This window comes from Astatotilapia calliptera, chromosome 7 (genome assembly GCF_964374335.1).
Source record: "Astatotilapia calliptera chromosome 7, fAstCal68.1, whole genome shotgun sequence".
Lineage (NCBI taxonomy): Eukaryota > Metazoa > Chordata > Actinopteri > Cichliformes > Cichlidae > Astatotilapia > Astatotilapia calliptera.
The window spans coordinates 19,558,651-19,582,119 of record NC_137428.1 but is presented as its reverse complement, the minus strand read 5'-3'; the positions used below and the strand labels follow the sequence as shown (position 1 = coordinate 19,582,119).

Genomic DNA, 23,469 nt, shown 5'->3' with positions numbered 1-23,469 from the left:
TGTTGTTTGTTCAGTTCACTTGTGAACACTGCAGTTTTATCAGTAAATCAGTTCACAGAAGAAATCCTATGGTTGAATTCAATTCAGTTCACCAGCCATCACCAGTTAGCCTGTCTGGTGATGTATATGTGTATATATACGTGTGTGTATATGTATATATATACATGTATATATATACGTATATATACACGTGTATATATACATATACGTATGTGTATATATATGTGTATATGTATATATACGTGTATATATACATATACGTATGTGTATATATATGTGTATATGTATATATACGTGTATATATACACGTGTGTGTATATATATACGTATATATACGTGTGTGTGTATATATATATATACACACACATATATACATACATATGTATATATGTGTGTGTATACATATATACACACACACATATATACATATGTATATATATATGTGTGTGTGTATATATATGTGTGTGTGTATACATATGTATATATGTATACACACACATATATACATACATATGTATACATGTGTGTGTATACATATATACATATGTATACACACACACATATATACATATGTATATATATATGTGTGTGTATATATATGTGTGTGTGTATACATATGTATATATGTATACACACACATATATACATATGTATACATATATATATACACATACATATATATATATATACATATGTATACACACACATATACACACACATGTATACACACATATACACACACATGTATACACATACACACACACATACACACACATATACACACACATGTATACACATACACACACACATACATACATATATACACACACACTACATCTATCACCCCTATGGAAGCCCGTTTCCGCCACCAAAAAAAAGAAGAAAAAAAAAAGTATCCATAACTCGAAATTTCACGTCATCTTTTTTGAAATTTCAACTTATTAAAAGTAACTTGAAATTTCGAGTCATCTCTGCCAATCAGTAATCTACGTGAATGACAATTTTCTCATTACCTTGAAGGATATGGCGCAGAGGAATGCACACTCAAAACCGGATCGCAAAAAATTGGTGCTTTCGAGATTCCTTTTGCCGATTGTAACACCGTTGTATCGGTTTTCCAACAGCACAAACAATACTGCAGAATCAGTGTGTACCACACATTTACTGCTGCTTAGAGTACCATATTCTTCTTTGTTCACAAGTGCATTACAAATGTGGTAGCATTTTTGCTTTCATTCCCAGCTGAGTTATACTTTCCCGAGACTCTAAACTGTTATGTAATGAATGAAACCAGAGGACATCTCTTTCAAAGTGCTACAGAGGGCCAAAAATACCTTTATTATGATTTTTTTTCCCCCCCCATTTCTACCTTTTGTATTTATAGTTTTCTGTCAAGAACTTTACATGAGGGAGTCTAAAACACTGGAGACCACAACTGCTTCTCTGAAACAAAACTGAGAAAGGGGTTAAAATCAAATTGTCTACAAAAAAAAAAATTAAAATAAAATAATTGGGATGACTAATGATTGAATTAAAAAAAACAAAAAAACAAACAAAATCACAGTAATTAAATGTCAAGAAGTACTTTGAATAAAATTCTTTCATTTTACAATGTAGATAAAGATTTATTTGCAGAAGCGGCCAATACAGGTGATCAGAATATGAATCTGTCATCTCAATCAATCATAAATGCATTTTGTCAAAGCGTATCAGAAAAATTTGTTGCTCTACACACAAACACACACACTCACACTTTTATTTCTACATCTCATAAATACAATCAATCTGATATACAAATATTTGGATAGATTCATTTTTAGCGACATTTAAAATGCAGTTTGAATCCCGGTTCTTGTCGTTCTGCAGACCACCTCTCGATAAGATCATTATTCAGTTTCTTGCGAGAGAAACTCGAGCTCGCTTGGACGAAAATACCCTGTGGACACTTCGTTAAAATTGATGGGCAGTTGAAATAGGTATTTGAAACGCGCAGCATCCTAACACTGCAGACTTTCATTCTTCTCTACATCATCCATCATGCTTCCATTACTGAAGGGCGACTGAGAAAAAGCAAAGGGCATAGCAGATGAAGCAGTACCAGTCTCCATTTGACAGGACACCAAAGAGCTGCACATAAAAGTCCAAAATCTGGATTTAAAAAAAAAAGAAAGACAAAGTGCCGCTCTTCTACCTGTCACACATACAAGCAATCACAGGCATCTGGACTTGAGACAGAATCAAGAAAAGGGATGATCATTCTGTTAACAGTGTTACGTTTGTGCAGAAGCCGGGTAGCTTTAGAGGATCGACGCATTTACTGTACATTAAATCAAACCTACATGAATGTACAATTTGTGTATGAATGCATCCACAGATCAGCCTCCATTTTTTTAACTGTCAGTTTTCTATTTGGATGCGAGAAAAAGCCCTTCATGGACACACGCCTGTGTCAGAAACACATCAAAGTCAGTAATAGTTACTGAACAGGGGAGGGGGGGAGAAAAAAAAAAAAAAAAAAAAAAAAAGGAAAAAAGAAAAAGAAAAAAGGTTGAGTTCTGACATGACGGATAATGTGATTATACTCTTCTTAGGTACAGGCAGGAAGAAGGGTCCTTAAGACATAAAGCAGTTTGTTCATGTGCTTCTTTTACTTTCAGCTAGAATCCTCTGCTATCCAACAAGTCTGCCTCTTTCAGTGGGATGTTCTTTACTTCATCACTGGGTACTGACGTGGACCGCCCAAACGACCTGAGCGTACTCCTGATGGTGCACTTGTCTGAGGAAAAACAGCAGCAAGGAAAGGTGATTGTAGGGTGAAAAGTAGCAAAACACACAAACCCCCCCCAAAAAAAAACCAACCTGTAAAAGGTCTCTCACAACTGTGAAACTTTGGAGTTCATACCTGTGCAAACTGTGAGGGGTTATAAAAGGTGACGCCCCCAGCAGGTGCATTCCCCTGGGCTTGATCGCTCTGTCCAAAGACAAGTTCAGTTACTGAAGTGTGTGTGCAGTGTCACACTAACATCACTTTAGAGCAGAGATGGAAAGCAAGACACAACTCACAAACAGATTTGACCAAAGTATAAAATACAGTGGCTTGCAAAAGTATTTGGCCCCCTTGAACTTTTCCACATTTTGTCACATTACAGCCACAAACATCAGGCAAGGTCTATGGGCAACTGACTGCACTCAGACTAAAGGGGGCTGAATAATTACGCACACCCCACTTTTCAGTTATTTATTTGTAAAAAATGTTTGGAATCATGTATGATTTCCGTTCCACTTCTCACGTGTACACCACTTTGTATTGATCTTTCACATGGAATTCCAATAAAATTGATTCATGTTTGTGGCTGTAATGTGACAAAATGTGGAAAAGTTCAAGGGGTCTGAGAACTTTTGCAAGCCACTGTAGAAGCCAAGGAAATGAGAGGAAGCAGTAAGGACACGAGGACACAGCGAGGCAGCATTACAGATATATATGTGTATGATACATATGTGACCACATTTTCCAAAATATACATCATGCTGTTTTGAAGAAGAATTAAAACTATTGCGTAAAACTGCAAACATGATAGCATGAATCTGTATTTATGTGTAATTTTATGGCACTCCAATTGATGTCAAGGCAATTCATTCTAAATCTCAATACTTTTAACTTGCTAACAGGACTAGGTTAGACAGAGATGACAATCTTTTGAGAACTAGAGGTATGGGACTGGGAGTGCTGCAGTCAATCCATTCAATAAAAACAATATATAACCAAAGTTAATAGAATTCTCATCTTTTCTACTCCACAGAAGTGTGAACACTTTTTTTTGGCGACAATTATATAACTATACTCCGATTTTATTGTCCATTTGTGTTATGTTGAGTTAGTAATGGTGAAGACAACAGGCAGGGTTTAATAGGCAAAGAAGCTTTGGGTGGGTGCAGTGAAGCATGCTACTAGTGATGTGGAGTGAGCTACAAGGGTGGCAGGCAGGGGTGAGTTAACTTAAAGCCCAGCTAGAGGTACCTGGTTTAAATGCTGACTCACTTCGCGTGATAAAGAACTCATTGAACTAGAACGTGACAGCTACAGACAGCAGGAGGAAAATTAAAAAAACAAACAAACCCATTTTAATAACCTGGCATGCACTGGATTAGTTTTCAGAATGAAAATGAATAAATCAGCATAAAACCATGGTTCATAGAAAAACAGACATGGAAAGAATTATATTAGACCAGCACATGGAACAGAGTATTATTTATCAAGGCGTTTCACATGAATATGAGGAAAGATTTTAATTCTACATGCATATAATATCATGTTCTTTCGCTCCTACATTAATATTACAAAGAGCAAAGTGCGCACACTGGCCACTGGCAGTCGAGCATCATGTTTCAGTTGCATTATGACAGGAGGCTTAGGCTTACCTCTCCAGAATGGGAGCCATCCGGCACTGTAGGACCTTCTGGGGCAGGTGGTAACAACATTGGGGTGAACATCTAGACAGATTTTTAAAAAGCGCAACAGAAGAAGTTTGGATAAGTAGAGCTGTTGCTTTGTACTTATTGATGACTGCCTTACATTCTTTCTCAGTATGCTGCTTATGTTTTGTCTTTTTAATGCATTTTTTCACTTATCTTTTAAAAATGAAGAACAGGAGTAAAGTTCATGATTATAAAGAATGATGAGGATTACTAGTAAAGAGTAGAGATACCTGTGGACCAGCACTGGTGTTTGGTGAGTTCTGCTCCTGATTGCCTCCTTCACTGCCTTCCAGAGGTTGTTGATCATCGGGAGCTAATCCAGGGATACAAATAAACATAGAATTACTTCAATCTTTAAAAGCAGAAAATCCTCTACAGCCACCAAATGCTGCTGGTGAATACAAGTTATTATGCCATCTTGCACATGACACACACCTGAGCTAGGCACAAACAGGTTAGTAGGAATAGGCATTGGTGCCAAAGGAGCAAAGATGTCCGCTGGAGCAGGAGCTGGACCGCCAGGTTTAGCAGCTCTGCTGGGGTTCAAAACATCCACGTATCTACTCTTTGTGCCTGAGAGGGAACAAACACATCTGAGTTAAAAGCGCCCTATAAGAGAAGACATGCTTCTACTTTTAGATGCATTATGCAAGGCGAAGGATGAGGTTTGTTTAGCCAAAAGCCACTCTGAGTAATCCTCATCTCACCTGCCTTCCTGGAAAACATGTTGACAGGAGGAATACTACTCGGTGGTGCAGCAGGCCCTCCAGGACCAGGAACTTGAGGCATCTTGGGGAAGACAGAGGGTGGTGGCGGAGGTGGCTTGCTCTAAAAGTTTAGAAGAAAAACTATTAGAAGTGTTCAATTTGTAAGAATTTCAGGCTTTCTGCACACTACAGGTCCAGCCTGGAGAACACATTTTCAATTTTACAGACCTCCTCCTCAGGCTCGTTCAAGTCGACCCATCTCTGCTTCTTTTCATCCCACACAATCTGACAAAGATCACAGCACTCTCATATTGGCCGCATGTACAAACAAGTGTATGAAATTTGTAGAACAGGTAATGTAAACAAGAAAAAAAAAAAAAAAAAGGTGAACGTGTAAAAGCTATAACTTACAGACTTATTTTTGTCATCTGGCAAGTGAGCTTCATTCTTTCCTTTCCCAATGATCCAACCCAGCCAGCCAACCCCTTTCTGTGTATGTAAAGATAATAAGTATTCTACTTAGCACAGTGACTACAGTGCACACTGAAAACCTGAGAGCCAGTATGTAAAACTGAACCTTTTTTGGAGAGTCCTTCTTGACTTTCTTGGCCTCTTCTTTAATGGGCTGCTCGGGGATTGAGGGTGGAGGTGGAGAGGCTTGCACCACAGTTGAGTTGCTCCGCTCTCTTCCACCAGAGTGAGTAGAAGACTCCGAGGTGGTACGGGAGCGGCGTCCTGATGACTGGATGACGGAAAATACCAGAAAACACAGATATAAATGAAATGCATAGACCTCCAGATACAACCTCTTTTAATCATCATATAATTTTTTTTAACTTATTACACAGGGATGGTGTTTTATAAATACTGACTTGATTCCTGATATCTTTTTATCTGTTTTAGGAAAACACATACAAGTAAAACATCAAAACATTGATTAATTTCTAATTTCCCAACAAGAAAATCTAAATGTGTTTTGAATGTGTGCCCCTCTCTTATGTCGTATATATTCCTCCTGTTTGTTATTTATTTGTTCTGTCTTAATATTTCTATTGTATTCCTGCACAGTTTGTGTGAAGCACCCACAATTTTTTTATACCTGTACAAAGACAACAAAGGGCTATTCTATACTGTTCTAAAAATCTATTGTTAAATAGATGGGGTATGTCAGAATAAAACTACTAGGCCTAGATTTAAGTTCTTCCAGGATGTCTTGGTGAAAACATTTATTCCACTGCAGATAATGGGCTAAATCAGATTTTTTTTGTTAAATGAGAATATTAGAAGCAACAAAGTAAACCTAGCAGCAAAAGCTGCATTCTGGGAAATGCAGACAGCAGGTTTTAACTTTGCTATAATCTCTTGATCTTCATCTTAGTTTTTAAAAACTAATCAGGCCTACTTTTTAAGCAAACTGTAGTGATTTGGGGACATTTTACAAAAAAAATCTAAAGCCAACCTAAAAATAATGTCTTGTATACAATTAGCAGCGTTGCCTTGTTTCTGAGCGGATATGCATAGACAGCCAGTCTTTTATTGCTCATTTTCAGTTCTGATAATGACTAATATAAACTAGAACTGGACAAATTAAGTAGAATTACACATGCTAGCAGTTGAAATTAGAGATGGCACGATACCACTTTTTTTTTTATGTCCGATACAGATGCCGATATCATAAATTTGGATATCTGCCGATACAGATATGAATCCGATACAGTGTTTTTTAATCAACAAAACTGTTTTTTTTTAAAAATATCTTGCTGCATTTTGTATAAATTCATACTCAAGTTTAAAACAACAACTACACTAAAGCTATTCTGTTATACCTGTATGCAAAAAAAAATTTCATAGTTCAGCAATACTGATCAATCTAATAAACTTAAACCTACACCATCCTCCCTATTCTGGTATTTTAAAGAGTACTTAGCGTAAATATTAAGCAACCTAACTAATAGGGTTCCAACTCCCAGCAACAAAAAAAAAAAAAAAAAAAAAAAAATAGGGAACCACCCCTCACGCTCCACCTCATGATGCTTAATCGACGTAATCAACCTTAATTTGATGCAGTGTGGGGGGGAGAAAAAAAAAAAAAAAAAATGCACAGAAATCAATTTTTCAAGAAATATTAAATAGATTCAACATCTTTCTTCAACAAAATTGCAGACTGCACAGATGGTACCTTCCCAAAGGAAAAAGTACTATAGCTTACTAGGGTATATTAGACTTAACAGTTACTATATACAGTAATTGACTTCTATTCATTTTACATCAAATTAAAACTTTGGGTGTAAGATTTGGATAATTATTTATTAAAAGCTAGACATTTTAAATGAGAATAAGAAAGAAAAGTATGTCTTTGTGCCCCCTTTTCCCTGTTAATGCCCTATCGCCCCCCTGGCTAAACTTTGCTAGATCCACCCCTGCACAGTTACAGCCGTCAGCTACGTAGAAAAAAATCCTCGAGTAGAAAGTAATATTAAATACATTCTAACAACAGCTTATCAAGCTTAAACGTGCTGCTGTTGTTCAGCCGCTGGTTTCCTCTTTCTGGTGCAAAGTGGGCCAAAAACAAACCAGAGAGATGGACTCGCGACAGAAAAGCCGATCAGCTGATCGTTAAGCAGTTTCATGATTGAAGTAGCAGCAAGAAGAGGCAGTCGCTTGTTAAGCTTAACGCAGGAATGCTTTACAAACATTCAGAGATGGACTTACACACTTGCTTTACTTCTCTCGGGGATAACTTTGTCGGAGATGAAATGCCGGGTTGCTAGCGAAGCTCCACATGCTATCCAGACCACCGACAGGTCCCGCATGCCACAGCCGCTCTATCACGTGATGCATACTGCTCCGACGTGCTAACGTTCTGAGGCGAGTTACGGCGTGTTGCAAGTTTTGTGAGGTGCTTTCGTGATATTTAATGGATCGGATTACATTTTTTATTTTTCTCCGATATCCGATCCAGTAATTTAGGTCAGTATCGGACCGATACCGATACGTAATATCGGATCGGTCCATCTCTAGTTGAAATACAAACATACCAAATGCAATGACGATTGTGAAGTAGTCCGAGGTCTCCCGTGACCCTGCAGAAGTAAACATTGTATAAGGCTCTTTACAAAAAATAAATAAATAAAAATTAGCAGATACCGACCATCTTAGCCATCTGATCATAGAAGTCCTTCTGAGGAGTCAGTGAGGTCCTACGTGGTGAGGATGGCATTGACTGGATGTTCGGCATCTCTACTGGGGACCGCGGTGGCTGTTCTACAGGTGGCATGTGCCCAGGAGAAGGGGGCATGTGCGGAGGCATGTGCTGAGGTTGGAAAGTGGGAGAAGCAAAGCCAGGACCCTGTGGGGGGTAGTTTGGGAAGGGAATCTGGGCTTGTGGTCCGCTAGTGGGGACCGGATAGTACTGGGGCACATCACTGGAAGGCGAGAACTGAGGAGGAGCCATTCCATCTTGGAGGATGAAAGTGGAAGCTAAAAGAGAATACAACAGATGAGATTTGATGTATTTTAAATGTACCTGACATTTCAGATAAATAAAAAAAAATGCACCAAAGGCCCCCTAAAAACAAACAAACCTGGAGGCATCAACTGGACTCCCTGTGGTGGAGACCCAGGCAGTAATGAGCTCATGAGTGGGTTATCAGGGGCTGGGTTATCTAGCGACATGCTGTTTGGTGGGCTCGGATGGTCCAAGTCAGAGCTAGGGCTGCTGCACTCAAACTGTATCGGAGTTGTTCTGTCTGCATTGTACGTAATCAGACCCGTCTAAGAAACACAAAGCATCAAACATTTGTTTGATCGACACAAACTATTAAAAATGTTCACATAATTATTATACACAGCCTAATTTTTTTTTTTTTTCCTATTCAGAAGAAAAGTTTACACAACCTCCCTATATGACAACTGCTTATGTCACAACAGAACTAGAGTACAATGTTTTTCCTTCTCCTCACTTTCATCTGTCCATCCAGCTGTCTCAGGCGAATCAGCCATTCCGGCTCAACGAACAACTCCTGCTCTGGTTTCTCCTTCAGTTGTGGATCGAAGAACCGCAGCTTTTCAGACATCTGTTGGCAAACAGTGTAACAGTAACCTTTGTCTGAATGCAACGCTGCAAAGTATTTAAGTGACTATATTTAGGCAAAAATCACAGCTAAAGAGGAGAATAAGTGTATACCTGTATGATCTGACTGATGAAAACGGGGGAGTAGTAAGAAGGCTGCACGAGGACGGTCTTCGAGATAACTTCGCAATAATGGAAGGCCTGAGCGCTCAAGCCTGCCTCAGCCAAGCGGCATGCATAGATCAATTTAAACACCTAATGAGAAACAAGAAGAACAGAAGAGAGTGATACTTCTTAGTAATATAACATGATAAACATCACTGTAAATAATGCAGTCGTGTATAAAGTTCTTGGTTTATACATATTATTTATTGGTTTGTCAACTGGTTTAAAAAAAAAAAAAAAAAAAAACTCACTTGGAAATTTGGCAGCGAACAAGGTTGGGAGCCTAGAGACTGAGCATACTCATAGGCTTCAGTCCTTTGGATTGCTTCATTAGTCGCAAATTGAGAAAAGGGCAAACTGAAAAAACAAAGATGAGGTTACACATGTTTACTATAAAATGTGAGGACTTAAATTTAACATCTTGGAGCTACGTGGGTGTGGTTATTGCATTAACCTGTGGTTGGAGCCAATCAGGACCATCTTTGTGCTCTTCTTTGTGAAAACGCCAAGACCAACTTGAGCCATCAAATAACAGAAGTGTGCTGCATCAACCAGGCCCTTCGAAGCTGGCGTGAGACAAAATGAGTGCAGACAGAGTTTAAGGGTGCATGTTTGTTGCCAGCGCTCTTGATTACTGAATTCTTGACAAAACCCTACCAAGTGTGTCGCCCATGGTGGTAATTGTGCGAGTATCCAAATCCAGGGTGTGTGTGAGGTTTGACAGCACCATGGCCAAATGAGGACGCCAGTCTCCCCACTTCTCCTCCCCGCAGCACTGTGTGGGAACAAGACATATGTTAGCCAGGGCAAAATAAACACGCCTTTTTTTTTTTTTTTTTAAAACAAGTGTCTAAAGCTACAGTACATACTGGAAGCGATTTATTGCCACCAGAGAAAGTGAATGATATTTGGCACCTTCAAGTGACTACAGGTGAAGTGGGTAGGACCTGCAATAAGCTTTCAGGCAAGTGACTGAAGAGACTACCAATGAGAGTGAAGAATACCATTGAATGATATATGGCCTGCTAGTAAATATATTAGAGGGTCATCTAGGCAATCGGAGCCTGTCCACAAGTGACTGAAACACTTCCAGTGTGTTTGGAGGAGGGTAAAACAACACTTACGGTGGCTGACGCAGGCATCCTCCCCGACATCAGCTGGTATACTGTCTGAAGAGGGTCATTTATGGGCAAACTGTTAGCAAACCTACACAACAAAGACACACACACACACACACACACACACACACACAAAATAATATAATAACAATCATAGAACAAATAGGACCAAAGTTAATTATTCTCACATCTGATTTCTTTACCTCGTCATGACTCGGGCATGAGTCCTGTTGTCCATCTTACTGGCCAATAGCAGGGCATGGCCCCAGAGACCTCCCTTCATGGCTGCTTCTAGTGCATCCTAATTCAACAACGTTCAGGTATTTAAAATCTTGCAAGTTAATACCTCATACTGCATTTCTTATGTACAATTTTACCTTCTTTCGGCCAAACAGCAGCAGCTCCCTGAAGCGTTCTGTTTCTTTGCCAAAATTTTCTGGGACAGTCATGAAAGTGTCCGACAGTAGAGACAGTGGTCCGGCTCCAGGCTCTTCCTCGGCTCTCGCCAGTGGCTCGTTATTAAAATCAATCAAGTTGGCTTCATTAGGACTCTTGCCGGGAAGCCAGACAGAGCGATGCTCCTTCAGCAAGAGGTCAGCAATATCTGTGCCCACAACAGTCTGAGGAAACAGTACGAGTTAAAACGTTGTCTCACGCAAATGTGAAAAGCCACAGTCTTGCCTTAATTTCAATGTATGGTAAGTTTAGTGGTGCCTGCACAGTCTTACCCCATTCTGTCTACATAGCAGCATGATGAAGTCCCAGAGGAGGCGGGCAGAGTCTCTGTCTAAGAGGTTGTTATCACGGGAACACTCCAATGCTTTGTTCTGGGAGAATTTAATCACGTCCACCTTGTGAGTCTCTTCCCTGATGGACAAGATGCAATATTAAAACAGAAAAGCAGTCAATGATGCATTCAATATAAATAGGGAGTTTTAGGCTCTGGCTAGGAATTAGATTTATTTCATTGCTGTTACGGCCCTGGCCATAAGCTGAATCCTGGTGGCCGTTTTAGGTTTTTTCTGTCTGTGTCTTTAAGAGGCTCTTCAGGTTCTTCCTAATTGGAAAGCTGGCTGCTGCTGATTGGCTTCTTGATCATGTGGCTGCTTTGAAAATCCCTCACCAGCAGTTCTCCCGGGGCAGCAACTGACAGCAGCAGCAGCAGACCCGACCATGGCCTCCAAAACCCTCTGTGATTTTTGTGCTTTCCTGATTATTGAGCTTTGTAAATAAATAGATTATGGATCACATGTAAATAGGGGCACCGTTTTCTCCTGTTTATTCAGTTAGGGGTAGCACCTGTCGTTTGTTTGGTTTGTGTTTCACCTAGGTTTTAGGTAGCACCTCCCTTTTTGAATGTTTGTTATTTTGGCGTTTGTTCACCCCAGAGTTAAGCTTTCAGTTTGGACAAAACAACCTTTCACTTGAAATTTGGCTTCTGGGTATGGTTTTGGGGACAAGGGTGGCGTCACTTCCTTTTTGTCTACAGCTTTTGGTTGGCAGTTTTCTGGTAGGGTAGGGGGTATACTAGCCACAATGACTTTTGATGTGGATGGTTTTGCACAACGGCCCACCATGGATAAGTTGCAATGATGCACGAAGGCAGATTTGTTGTTGGTGGCTAATTTGTTTAATGTTAGTGTCCCCTTAAATGCACAAAAAGCAGAAATTAAGCAGTGTATGGCAGAGCAGCTGGTAGAAAAGGGGATAACTGCAAAGGTGAAACCTCGACTGGTTGATGCTTCTGAGAATTTGGTGGTGGATGTGGGAGCAGAAGCTGCAGCAACCATCCCACAAGCTGTCAGTGGATGGATGACACTGGGGCGGAGGCTCCTGCTGCCATTTAGGTCCCAAACATTGAACCAGCCGGTCAGTTACAGGCAGGAATGGTTACAGAGGATATCAAGCTCGCCCTTTGCCTGAAAGAGGTCGAGCTTGAGACTAAAGCCAAAGAAGCTGAGCTTATGCATCCCCGCGTAAGGGCTATGGAGCTGAATCCTTCCCAGGAACACAATGCTATGTCTACCCCGTGAGCAAAACTTCCGAGACATTCTCCTCTGACCAGTTCAATGCAAGTAAACAAGTTGCCTTAGGGTCACCTTTCAGAGAAAGTGAGGTTGATTCTTACTTTGACGCCTTTGCATCACAACCACTTTAAAGTGGCCCAGTGGTTAGCTGCGAGTAAAGTGAAGGATTTTATTAGCTAAGAGAATTCGTCCTATTGGAAGAATTCAAAATGTGTCTCCCTGAGAATGTTGTTGTGTATCTCAATGAGCAAAAGGTGGTTTCTAAAGCTGCTGTTCTCACAGATGAGTTTTCGTTTTCAGCTGTGCACCATGAAAAGGTTTCTCCTAAGTGTCAAACGCGCCCTGATCTAGTTCCCATGACTCGTCGTGAATACTTTTATTGCCGTGACACTGGACATCTCATTGCTAATTGTCCGTTGCTTCGCCGCAAAGAGCAAGCTCAAACCTCGAAAAAGACAAAAAGTGTTGGTTTCGTTCGGTCGGTGTCCGCTCCTAATCCCGTCAGTGATGAACCAGGAAATGACTGCCTTGACAGCAGTTACTGACCTTTCATTTCAAAAGGGCTCGTCTCACTGAGTGGGAAAGAGGAAGATAATGTGCCGATTGCAATTTTGCACGACACTGGGGCTACCCAGTCTCTCATTTTGGAGAGCGTGGTGCTGACGCTCTCATATGAGGAGTGAAAATGAGTGTGTTATGGGCTCCGATCGAGAAAACACTAAACACCACTAATTTGAGGGATTTTCTTTCTCCCAAGTACTGAAAACTCAGTGTAACCACCTCTGAAGTTTTCTGATCAGTTTGTTTGTGCAGTGTCTGAATAGTAGCATGTTTTGTGCTTGGGGTCTGCTCTGTCTTGCTGCCCACAGTAACTGTCAATCATGGCTGTGGTGCCCTTGTGGGATTAATAGGAATAGGCTGTAGGTTTTTTTTTTTTTAAATGTACATATCTTCTTGTACTGAAGAGAATGAAGCTCTATCCCGACGTAGCTGAAGCTGTTATGTTCTTCTCGTCCAACTTGAAAAGCAGCTTTCAGTTTGGGGATGACTACTGTGGAGAACATGTCTGAACCACCCCACATAAAATCATCTACATGACATGCAAGTACCCCTGTCACCTTATAGAGATCATCTAGCCAGTAGAAGACAGCTGAATCTACTTTTGACACTGTGCCCCCCAGCTTCTGCATGGTTTCTTTCACCCAGTTTTACCTGCATAATGAAGCATCTGCCAGGCCATAAACACATTTATTCAATTTCATGTAGTTCCTTTGCTCTGTGCTTCTACCGGTGGTAACTGAGCCAGTTTACGCAGCTTAAATGTGTTAACGCCGCCATCATGATTAAGGCGATTAAATTTTTTTAACGTACTCAACCAGTCTAGCTTTGGGTACAATGCCCACTGGTGTTTCCTTGAGTGTGCACACCCACCTTGTTGATATACATTTCTGACCCTTGTCTTTCTCCTCTTTAAACACATCGTTTCTTTTCCAGTTGTCAAGTTCAGTTTGTTTGGCTTGTGAGAAGATGTCTTCCTTCACCACTAATCTTTCATCTCTGTCTGTGCATGACTTGGCATCTTCAGACGGTGTCACTTGGAGGTTGTTTATTTGCTGCACATTAATGGAACCCATGGATCCAGCAATTTCCTCGGGCTCACTGTACTCCATGTTGTACCACTTTGTGTTTCCCAGTGGCTTTTCCTGCTCGACTGATTATTTTTCCAGCATATGTTTGACCCGTTTCTTTGTCTGTGTATTTAATTATTTGTCCAACTTTAAGTTTTAGTCCTTCTATATCTGTGGTTGAGTGGGACAGTGTAGGACCTCTTTCTCTAGCTTGTACTGGATCACAGAAGGACTGTTTTCTGTAGTACCAAGCAGTTCATTTTTTGTTGATACCATCTCCTCACGTTTGCTTTCAAAAATCGTGTTCCTCACCAAGTACCACTGCTGGGGTCTTTAAAAGATTTTCATCTGTTTTAATCTGATTTTCCTCTTCAGTTTCTTCCATTTTCACTTGTGGTTCATCCACTTTTCTGAGCCTAGACTGGTGTACTCTGACATAGGTTCCTCCACACCTGGCAAATATTACTACACCTTGGCCAATGACCACACCTGGACCTTTCCACTCATGACAATCTCTCCTTTTATAATGGACTTCGGCCCCAATTTCATATTTGTCAACAATGGATTGCAGCTGTTTGCGAAAAGCTCTTCGTATCTCTCAGAGCATTCAGCTTTCAATGTTAGTCCAATAATCAAAAAATTGACATTAGAAGTCCAACTTTAATGGTCGCCTTCCTTTGCACAACCACCGAAAAGCCAACCCTCCAGACTTCTACTCCCCCCTTTTCCACCTGCGTGTAGCCACCCCCTCCACAGGACACTTGTGCAGTAGGTTACATACATCTTAACACAAAGAAGGTAGAATTCCCTTACTTGACAAGAGGTCCAGGGAAACCTCGCAGTTCTGCCTGATCAGTGGTATCCTGCAGCATGGTCTATAAATACAGGCAAAGGATATAATAATTCTTCAGATGTCCTTCAGATTATGGTCATACACATATATACACACACGCCTACACACACACATACACACACACACACACACATCCAAAAATCCACAGAAGCATTCAGTCTAAGTTTACGGGCAAATGCTAACAGTTACTTCAGGGCTTCTATCAGAAGATAATGGATATCATCAATACTGTTCCATCTGCTCGTCATTTTTTTTATGAATGAAGATAAATTCAAATTAACAAGAAGTTAAATCACTGTTAGACAACAGCTGATGGTTTTGAGACTGCATTCTAGCTAATGCAATCTCTCTTTTGCCCTTCGCACAGGATGTTTACCTGCATACTGCTCAAAGGTTATTGCTCAGTATTACTGGGACTATGAGCAGACATCTCGTCTCTTTCCTACTTTATGGGAAAAGCTGTCTGAATCAACCCATACAATCTAGTGGTCTTTAAGTGTCAGTGATTTCAGATCATTTAGTGTTGTACATTTAACATTGTGTCTGCTATAGTAAATCCGCCATAATCTTAATGAGATAAATAATGGGAAATAGAAAGAAAGGAAGAATTTTTTCCTTAAAAGACACAGCTCATTAGTTTTAGTGCTGCTTATTTTGCTAGGTTTATTGAAACCGGAGTAATACAGTTTCAGGAACATCTTCCAAAAGACCCAAAATAAACAAACAAAAAAAGCCAACCAAAAAACAAAACAATATATCAATGAAATATGGTCTGTTAAAGCCATACCTCAAGGTTGTGGATGTCAACTAAAGCAGGCTGTCCTGCTGAGGGCAGATTTGGCAGAACCTGAACAAGATGTCCACCAGGTCCAAAACGAGCACAGCGATGTGGTATGGTGAACTTTTCTGGGGTTGCAGGACGAGGAGGGGCTAGAGGAGAAAAAAAAAAAAACAAAGAATCAGACCATTCAACTCAGCTAAGGACCCTTAGAAATGAAAAAAATGCTTCAAAGAGTGATGCAGCACTTACGCTGCTCAGGGGCAATCCAGGTGCTTTCGGTGGTATACCCAGAGGGATAGTACTGGCTATAGTTGTGAGATGCATCAGTCTGATCTGGGTACTGCCCATAGGAGTAATCCACAGCCAGAGTGGATGATGTGTTATCATATGCTGCTGACACCAAGTCAGGCTGGCTCCTGTACACTTGGCTCTGTAACAAAGAGAGAATTATTATTTATAATGCAAATGAAACATTTAAAAAAAAAAAAAAATACATGGAAAAAGAATTTGTAAATTAATTTTTGCTTTAACAATATTTCTACAGTGATTACTCATAAATTTTGGCCTGGTCTCCATTTGTGGTTCAGCCAGATAACTGCATACACAGAATACTTGTGAGACATATGTGGGGAAAAAAATTGCCTGTTGCGATCGTGAGCTGAAGCTACTCCGTCTGCTGTGGTGACTGTGGGAGCTGTGGACTGACTGTTCACTGTGGACACTGCGCCGGTCAAAGTCATCACCATAAGCATCTCCCTGACGACGGTAGTCCTCATCAAAGCTAGCATCGTAACCAGGATAGTACTGCCACTGGTCCTCATAGCCAGCCTTCCTGCGAGTGAAATGTTGTAAATTGAATTTAGATTTTCTTTTTCCATGAGACACGCATGAACAATAACACTTCTTACACTGCCTTTTATTACTCACTGTAAATGTACATTAATATTATAACAACTCCATGATGTCCAAACAGTATTCTCTGCATACCTGGTAGGATACATAGATTGATTGCTGTAGCTGTCTCCCCTTCTGCTATCATCATAAGCCCAGTAGGACTGGTCATAGTATCCTCTATATCTGGGGTCATAGTGGCCATAGTATCCTTTACGCAGAAAATATGAAACGGAGACAGGGAAAGACATGAATTAAGAAAAAAATAAATAAATAAATAAATAAATATTCAAAGCTTTCAACACTATGAGCTACGAGCCATACCTCCAAAGTACTTGGCATAATTTGCATAATAATCACTATAGGCACTTTGGTTTGCTCTGTGGTAATCCTCGTGATAGCCTTGCCTTAAGGGGAGAGAAAAAAAACAATTCAAAGATAAGGTAATGATGAATGAAGTAGTACAATGTATTAACACAGATTTTTTACATCCAACAAAACCAACATCACAGCAGGGAAGTCTTTAACTTGCAAAATCCTCTTAAGATACTTAAAAACTCAATTTATAAATCAGAAACACGTGAAAAGACAGTACACACCATTCAAGTAATCTTGTGAGTTTCACTAACCTGGATGATGGCCTGTCAGAGTACTGGCTGGCTCTAGAGTTAGGACGCTCCGGCTGAGGCTCTCTGTACTGGTAGTTTGTATCACGATAACTTTGGGTCTGCCCCTCATATCTGCCATACCAAGGATCTACTCTGTTCCTGTATGGTCCTGCCTAAGAGATAAGAGCACCAATAGAAATTGGGAAATAAATATTCACATGCTAGGTTAAATAAAAGGACACCTTATACTTACTTGATAATATGGCTGTGCTCTAGGATCCCCAGATGGAGGTGGGTATTGGCCAGAAGGATATGGTGCTCTGCTATCTGGGTAGTCTCCATAATTATTATAATAGCCACTATACATCTGACCCGGTGCTGGTGGAGGCCCATAGCCTTGATGGCTTCCTGCAGAGGACGGTGGGCGAGGTGGCTCCGCAGGAGTTGTCTGTGGAGCCCCTGGAGGACCTTGAGGCCCAGGAGGAGGAGCATTTCCTGCAGATGGCCCCTGTATTGGAGCAGGATACTGGTAACTGGGGGGTTGTGCTCCACTCGCTGTAACAGGAGGAGCATCTTTTTGTCCGTGCTGTGCAGCCTGAGAATCTAATACCTTAGGAGGTTCTGCTGGGGGCTGCTGGGTGTTTGGAGCCGTTTGAGAGGGTGCTGGTGGTACCTGTGTGGTAGATGAAGAAGTTGGAGTCTGGACAGAGGCATTCCCTTCCACTTTTAGAGCATCTTTGGTGACCTGTAGGTAAAATCCATTACTAGATTGTGGAGACTCGTGAAGAGAGGAAGGGTGTCCAGAAGCCTGGCTCTGGGCTTGTGATTGGTGCATAGAAAAATCAAGCAGTTCATAATTTGATGGCTGATTATGATTAGAGGAAGGATCATTCACAAGAGAAGTTTGCAGATTAACTTGGAGAGCAGAGTTACTCTCTCCAGCCACTGATTGACCCCTTGAAAGAGGAGGGCGGACAGGCTGGGGATGCGGCGATGCTGTGATTTCTGATGTCGTAGCTGCTGTGTTGTCTCGAGTCAGATTGAGTGGACTCTGATTAGAAGCCGAAACACTGAAGCTCAGGATTCCAGGAGAAAAAAGTGGATTTTGATTACATGTTACTGAAGCTGGTTGGGAGGTAGTGGGACCCTGCCCCTGTGCAATCAATCTCACAGGTGGGGTAGTTTCCCTAAGGCTACTTTGAGTGGCTGCTTGAGGAGTGGTACTAGGGGGAATCACACTGTAATTGGACACTGGCGGGGCAATGAAAACAGGTTGGTGAAGCGAGCCAGACACAAGGAGAGATGCATAGCCCAGGTTGCCTTGAGAGTCACTTGGCTCTGCCTCACTCACCTTTGGCGGGTTCTCTAGATTCTCTGAGTGCTGATGCGAAGGTGGCTGGGTTCTTTGGGAGGGCTGCAGGTCCAGTGGACCATCCTCTGGAGGTTGGATAACATCAGCACTTGGCTCTCGTAATGGGGCAAGAACTATTGGGGCAGCAGGGGCGAGGAGGATGTTACCGCCCAAGGTCGTAGGATCATTCTGAGCCCACAGAGTAGTGGCAGGACTCTCACAGGGCTGATTAACTCCATGAGCACGGGATGAAGGTCGAGAGTGAGAATAGACCACTGGGTGTGTCAAAGGAGGTACGGCACCTCCAGCACCTGCAGGCAAAGGGTGACCTGAGCCATAAACATTTTCCATATTGTCTGGTGGCTGCTCCATATTACCTGGTGTACAATCTGCACCCCCTTCTGCTACCATTTTAGCCCTGTCAACCTCAGCAGGACGCACCCCGACCCCATGTGAGCGCACAGGTTCGAAAGAGCTGTTAGCACTGGCCTGAAAGATACCGGTTGGTTTGGGAGGGCTAGGCGTGGGGGGCCACATTTGCTCCAGAGAGCTCTGCTGTACACCCACATCTCCAGCTGGAGAAGTGTCAATCTGTTCAAAGTAGCCTCCAGCTGCAGCTGCAGCGACAGGCTGATTAGGATCATCAGAGAGTCGTGAGCTTTCCTGTTGAATAAAGGTGCCCACCACCCCCTGATGTCGACGAGTGCCTGTTCCACTCCCATGGCTCATGTTGCTGTAGTTGGACGACACACTGGCAGATCTCATTGGTCTGGGAATTGAATCTGGAGTCTCCAGGTTGGGTCCAGTTTCAAACTGCTCAGCACTGTGGGGTGCAGTAGCAGCAGTATTACTATGGATTTCACTGGGTAATACTTCTTGGTTTGGAACACACTCCAAATTCTCTACATGGTCAAACTGTGAATCCGATGGCTTCTGAGCATTTCCCTGTGATGGTTGATTGCCATCGATCATGTAAGGTACTTGTGAGTGATCTTGAAGAAAAGCTCCTTGGTAATCTGAAGAAACATCTGCATGACTACTGTGTGCCTGCTGGTTGTTGTGAAGTTGAAAAGTTCCAGCAATACCATTTACTGCCTTATTTCTCTCTGCAGACAGCGTTTCCTCATTTTCCACATCATTGTCTTTGAAGAACATTGAAAGTGTACCGGATTCCTGGTAATGTGGAAGTGGGGCTGGGACAGTACTAGAACTAGGCCCAGGCCCAGTACTGGTTGCAGGCTGAGATCCAGCAGCGTCAAGAAGGGGCTGAGGATGACCCATACCAGTACCCATTTGATGGTAGCCCGAGTCCTGTGGGGGCGGGTTAAACCAAAGATCTGGTGCAGCAGAGCTCTGACTGAAGTAACTCTGTGTTTGGAAATGGGAATTATGCTGTTGGGGACCATTTGGGTCTGGCCACTGAGAAGTAGGAGGTTTTAGTGGATTTTGAGAAGGAAGAGAAGCCTGATTCTGAAGATGTGCAGGTTGGGTCGGAGGGGTAGGGGTGTTGTGAAGGGGTGATGGGCTGTGGGAGGGGTACATCTGGGTTTGTGGAGGCATATAAAATGGCTGTGGTACAGGGTCACTAGTAGGCTGGAAATAGTTCTGAACTGATGGGGGGCGACTTCCGTGATCAGGGGCCCACTGGGAAGAGGAGGTGGTGACCGGTGGCAGTGGCTGGAAGGGCACTGGCAGAGGACCAGACTGTCCTTGAAATTCAGGGTTCAAAGGTGTCTGACTAGGTTCTGAGGCTGTAGCCATAGGTGCTGACTCTGTGGATGCAGATGGTATCTGTTCTCTTGAATTAAAATATCCCTGTTCATTATGTGAGGATACGTATCCAGTTGGACCAAGGGGTGGTGTACTGTGAGGGTTGAAGAGGGTCACTCCAGAAGCAGCAGCTGTGGCACCCTCCAGTGTCTGTGGTTGCGGAGGCAGCCCTGAGCCAGGTTGAGGGTACATGGCATTAGATGGTGTTTGCACTGGTGCAGGGTTGCTGTTAGATACTGTTGGGAGGCCACCTGCAGCCATAGGGGGAGGAGCTCTACTAAAAGCAAAAGGGTCTGTCATGGGTTGAGCAACAGGAGGCATTGTGGCAGGAGCTGCAGCAGCATGCTTGTAAGGCCTGGTCCTGCGGAACATATTGGGCCCAGAAGGAGGAGGGCCAGAGGCTCCTGGTCGTCCAGTCCGGGGAGGGGGCTGCATGTCCGCAGAGTTAACAGGTCCGAGGACCAGGTCACTCTAAGAGATCTCACTGAAGACTGAAGTCAGGCGTAGCTGAATAGAGACAAGAAAGAGGAAGTGATTAACAAAAAGCCCTGCCTCTTTGGGATACTTTACCACACCTTTGTTTGCATTTTAGCCTGTGGTCCTATTCAAACCAAACGTACAACGTGGCAAGTTCTACATCAGCCCTCAAGATGCTGTGGTGGGTAAATACATATAGTGCTCAATTCAATACAACACACTTGATTTACTGTAATGCATACTTGGTATACTAGTATACTATCTACTGTTAATTAAATGGTCTGTAGAGCATTTGATGGTCATCTTACTGGTAATATATTATGAACCAAAGCACTGATGTAAGTCTATGCACTTGTATAGTGTATATCACCCAGGTGAGGAAAATATAATATATGAAATTTATGAAAATTTCCTTAAAAAAATAAACAAAAACAGGAAACTTAAATTAACATCACAGATCTCATGGAGGCTGCAAAGTTGAGTAGCTAAATAGTTTCTTTAAAAAGAAAAAAAAAAGCACCTGCTTTTGCGTCAAATGCAGCTTTTAGCAGAAAGTCAAACTGAACTGCTCTACTGACAAGAGACCACAGTGCCATTGCATCTATAGTTGTTTCTTGAGTTCAGGTAAGGATGAAATCAGCCAAACAGGGGTGGAAGCTATGATTAAAATTATTTACACTTAGCATTAACTGGTAACTGTCACATGAGTCGTGCCACTACCCTTGTACAACATGTGTACACTTTTCTCAGTTGAAATGCAAAAGTTAATAGTGGACAGTCATTTAAATCACGCCACTACGTAGTATTAAGATCAAGGCGATGTATATTATTTGTCAAACAGAGATACTGAGCGTGTCTCAGTAGGAAGTTGAGTCAAGCTAACACGGCCTGTCAATAAGCATTTCAAATGCTAGATGTTTGGAGAGAAAGAAGACACGGAACTAATGTAACGTAGGGAAGTACATTTGGCCAGACGGGCTCTACCGGGGAGATCCCGGATCTTCCCGGCGCTCTAGGATATAAATTTACCAAGAGCCGTTGCACCCTCTTAAGCTTCGTATCGTTAGCACCGCAGATCTGCCAACTTAGAAAAGTCACAAAGTTAGCGTTGTTAGACATACGCTCCCTACTTCTTATCACTACTTGCCAGTTGTTTCAATATAGATGGCTGCTAAATCTCTTTGGTCTGGCACGACATTGAGATAGTGTTACACATTAAGCGACAGTCGGGTAAAGGTCCGGTGATTGGTACAACAGCTAACGGGAACCGTTCGGTGCTCCGTATGTCCCAAACGCCGGAGCCAGCAAATCACTAACATCTAAAGTCTGCCCGAATTCGTCCTTACACCAGCAGTTCTGTGAGTAACGAAAGGCGTAAAATTTCGGCACAAACTCAACATTGACATGGTTACACCGCGATAAGTTACAAGTCGCTGGCCACTCGTCGACCATAATTTAACAGGTTCACAGCCTGGTCAGCTAGCATTAGCACTGCTGCTTACTTAGCATTCCTGGCTAACTAGCCTGCGCTAATCACAAGGTAACAGTTCCCTGCCTGCCACAGACACCAGATTAAAACACCTAGAGTAAAACATTGTTAATTGTGTTGCAGATATACTCTTACCCGCTGTCGGAAATGTGTACAGAAATGAATAAATTCTTACAAGTATGCTGGAGTGTGACACACCGCCACCATCTTCAATGAACACATCCTACTAGGCTACGTGTACAAGCAGCGTCACGGGCCAAACAACGACTGCGTCGCAAGAGGGTGGGGGTTATTAAATACCCTTTCCGTATATTTATCATCAGATTCTTTTTGAGTGCAAAATTAATTGAAATATGGTATTTTGACGGCAATGCTATAATGAAAACACTAAATAGTCGTGTTTGACTTGGACATGGAAACTGCAACACAATTTTAATGCACTTAAAGGGGAATAAATAGGGACTCCAGATTCTAATAATGACATACCCTATGATATATCAAATTCATGCTAAGCTATGTGTGCAATAAAAGACTATAACAGGCTGCTCGTGTTGTGTGAGGCATTATAATAGACTACCATAATAGACTATTTGTACCACTCAGTGTACAATTAAAGCATGCAAAACGGGTATTTGTCCACTGGGGAGCACTATCGTATCATCAACCTGAAAGCTTCTCGGATGAGAGGTGAAACGTCTTCAAGCAACTTAAAGAAGTCCAGACGCTTTTCTTTCCAAGCTCTTTAGACAACCTGAAATCCACTTGCTCCTTATTGGCAAAGTAGGTAGGAATGAGCCACCAAAATAAAATGATCTTCACTTGTTCTTGAATATTGTGGCATAGAGTGACAGTTTGTTTAAATACCCGGTTCCACTTTTTACAGATGTCAACTAAAGCTGAAGTATAGTGGGATTTGGTCTCGTTAAATCAAGTCAAGGAAGTCAGAGTAAGTCAAAGTCAACCTTATTGTCAGTTCTGCAACATATACAGAACATAGAAGAATTAAAAAAAATCCCCCAGCCACAGTGCGAAACTATAGTGAATCAAAAATAAGAG

The 23,469-nt window shown here is 41.9% G+C and overlaps 1 protein-coding gene across 7 annotated transcripts; it reads right to left on the bottom strand.

Annotated features, from left to right (window-relative positions):
• Nucleotides 1–1,604: 1,604 nt before the first annotated feature.
• sec16a (SEC16 homolog A, endoplasmic reticulum export factor) lies at nt 1,605–22,682 on the bottom strand. Of its 7 annotated transcripts, none has more exons than XM_026173445.2 (31): nt 22,589–22,682; nt 17,580–20,954; nt 17,348–17,499; nt 17,043–17,125; nt 16,815–16,929; nt 16,470–16,659; nt 16,077–16,257; nt 15,834–15,976; nt 15,007–15,068; nt 11,267–11,405; nt 10,916–11,158; nt 10,742–10,839; nt 10,545–10,626; nt 10,078–10,195; nt 9,875–9,986; nt 9,672–9,777; nt 9,370–9,510; nt 9,146–9,259; nt 8,768–8,957; nt 8,335–8,663; nt 8,222–8,266; nt 5,761–5,925; nt 5,595–5,672; nt 5,412–5,468; nt 5,184–5,304; nt 4,912–5,049; nt 4,707–4,789; nt 4,420–4,491; nt 4,019–4,078; nt 2,903–2,971; nt 1,605–2,776 (listed from the first exon to the last, which is right to left on the bottom strand). In XM_026173445.2, exons 2-31 carry the CDS (start codon nt 20,880–20,882, stop codon nt 2,708–2,710), a joined length of 6,858 nt encoding a protein of 2,285 aa, XP_026029230.1. In that variant the 5' UTR covers nt 20,883–20,954; nt 22,589–22,682; the 3' UTR covers nt 1,605–2,707. The 7 variants fall into 7 exon arrangements, with proteins under 7 accessions (XP_026029230.1, XP_026029234.1, XP_026029231.1 ...); XM_026173449.2 differs by having other exon boundaries at nt 4,040–4,078; XM_026173446.2 differs by having other exon boundaries at nt 22,549–22,656.
• Nucleotides 22,683–23,469: the final 787 nt, after the last annotated feature.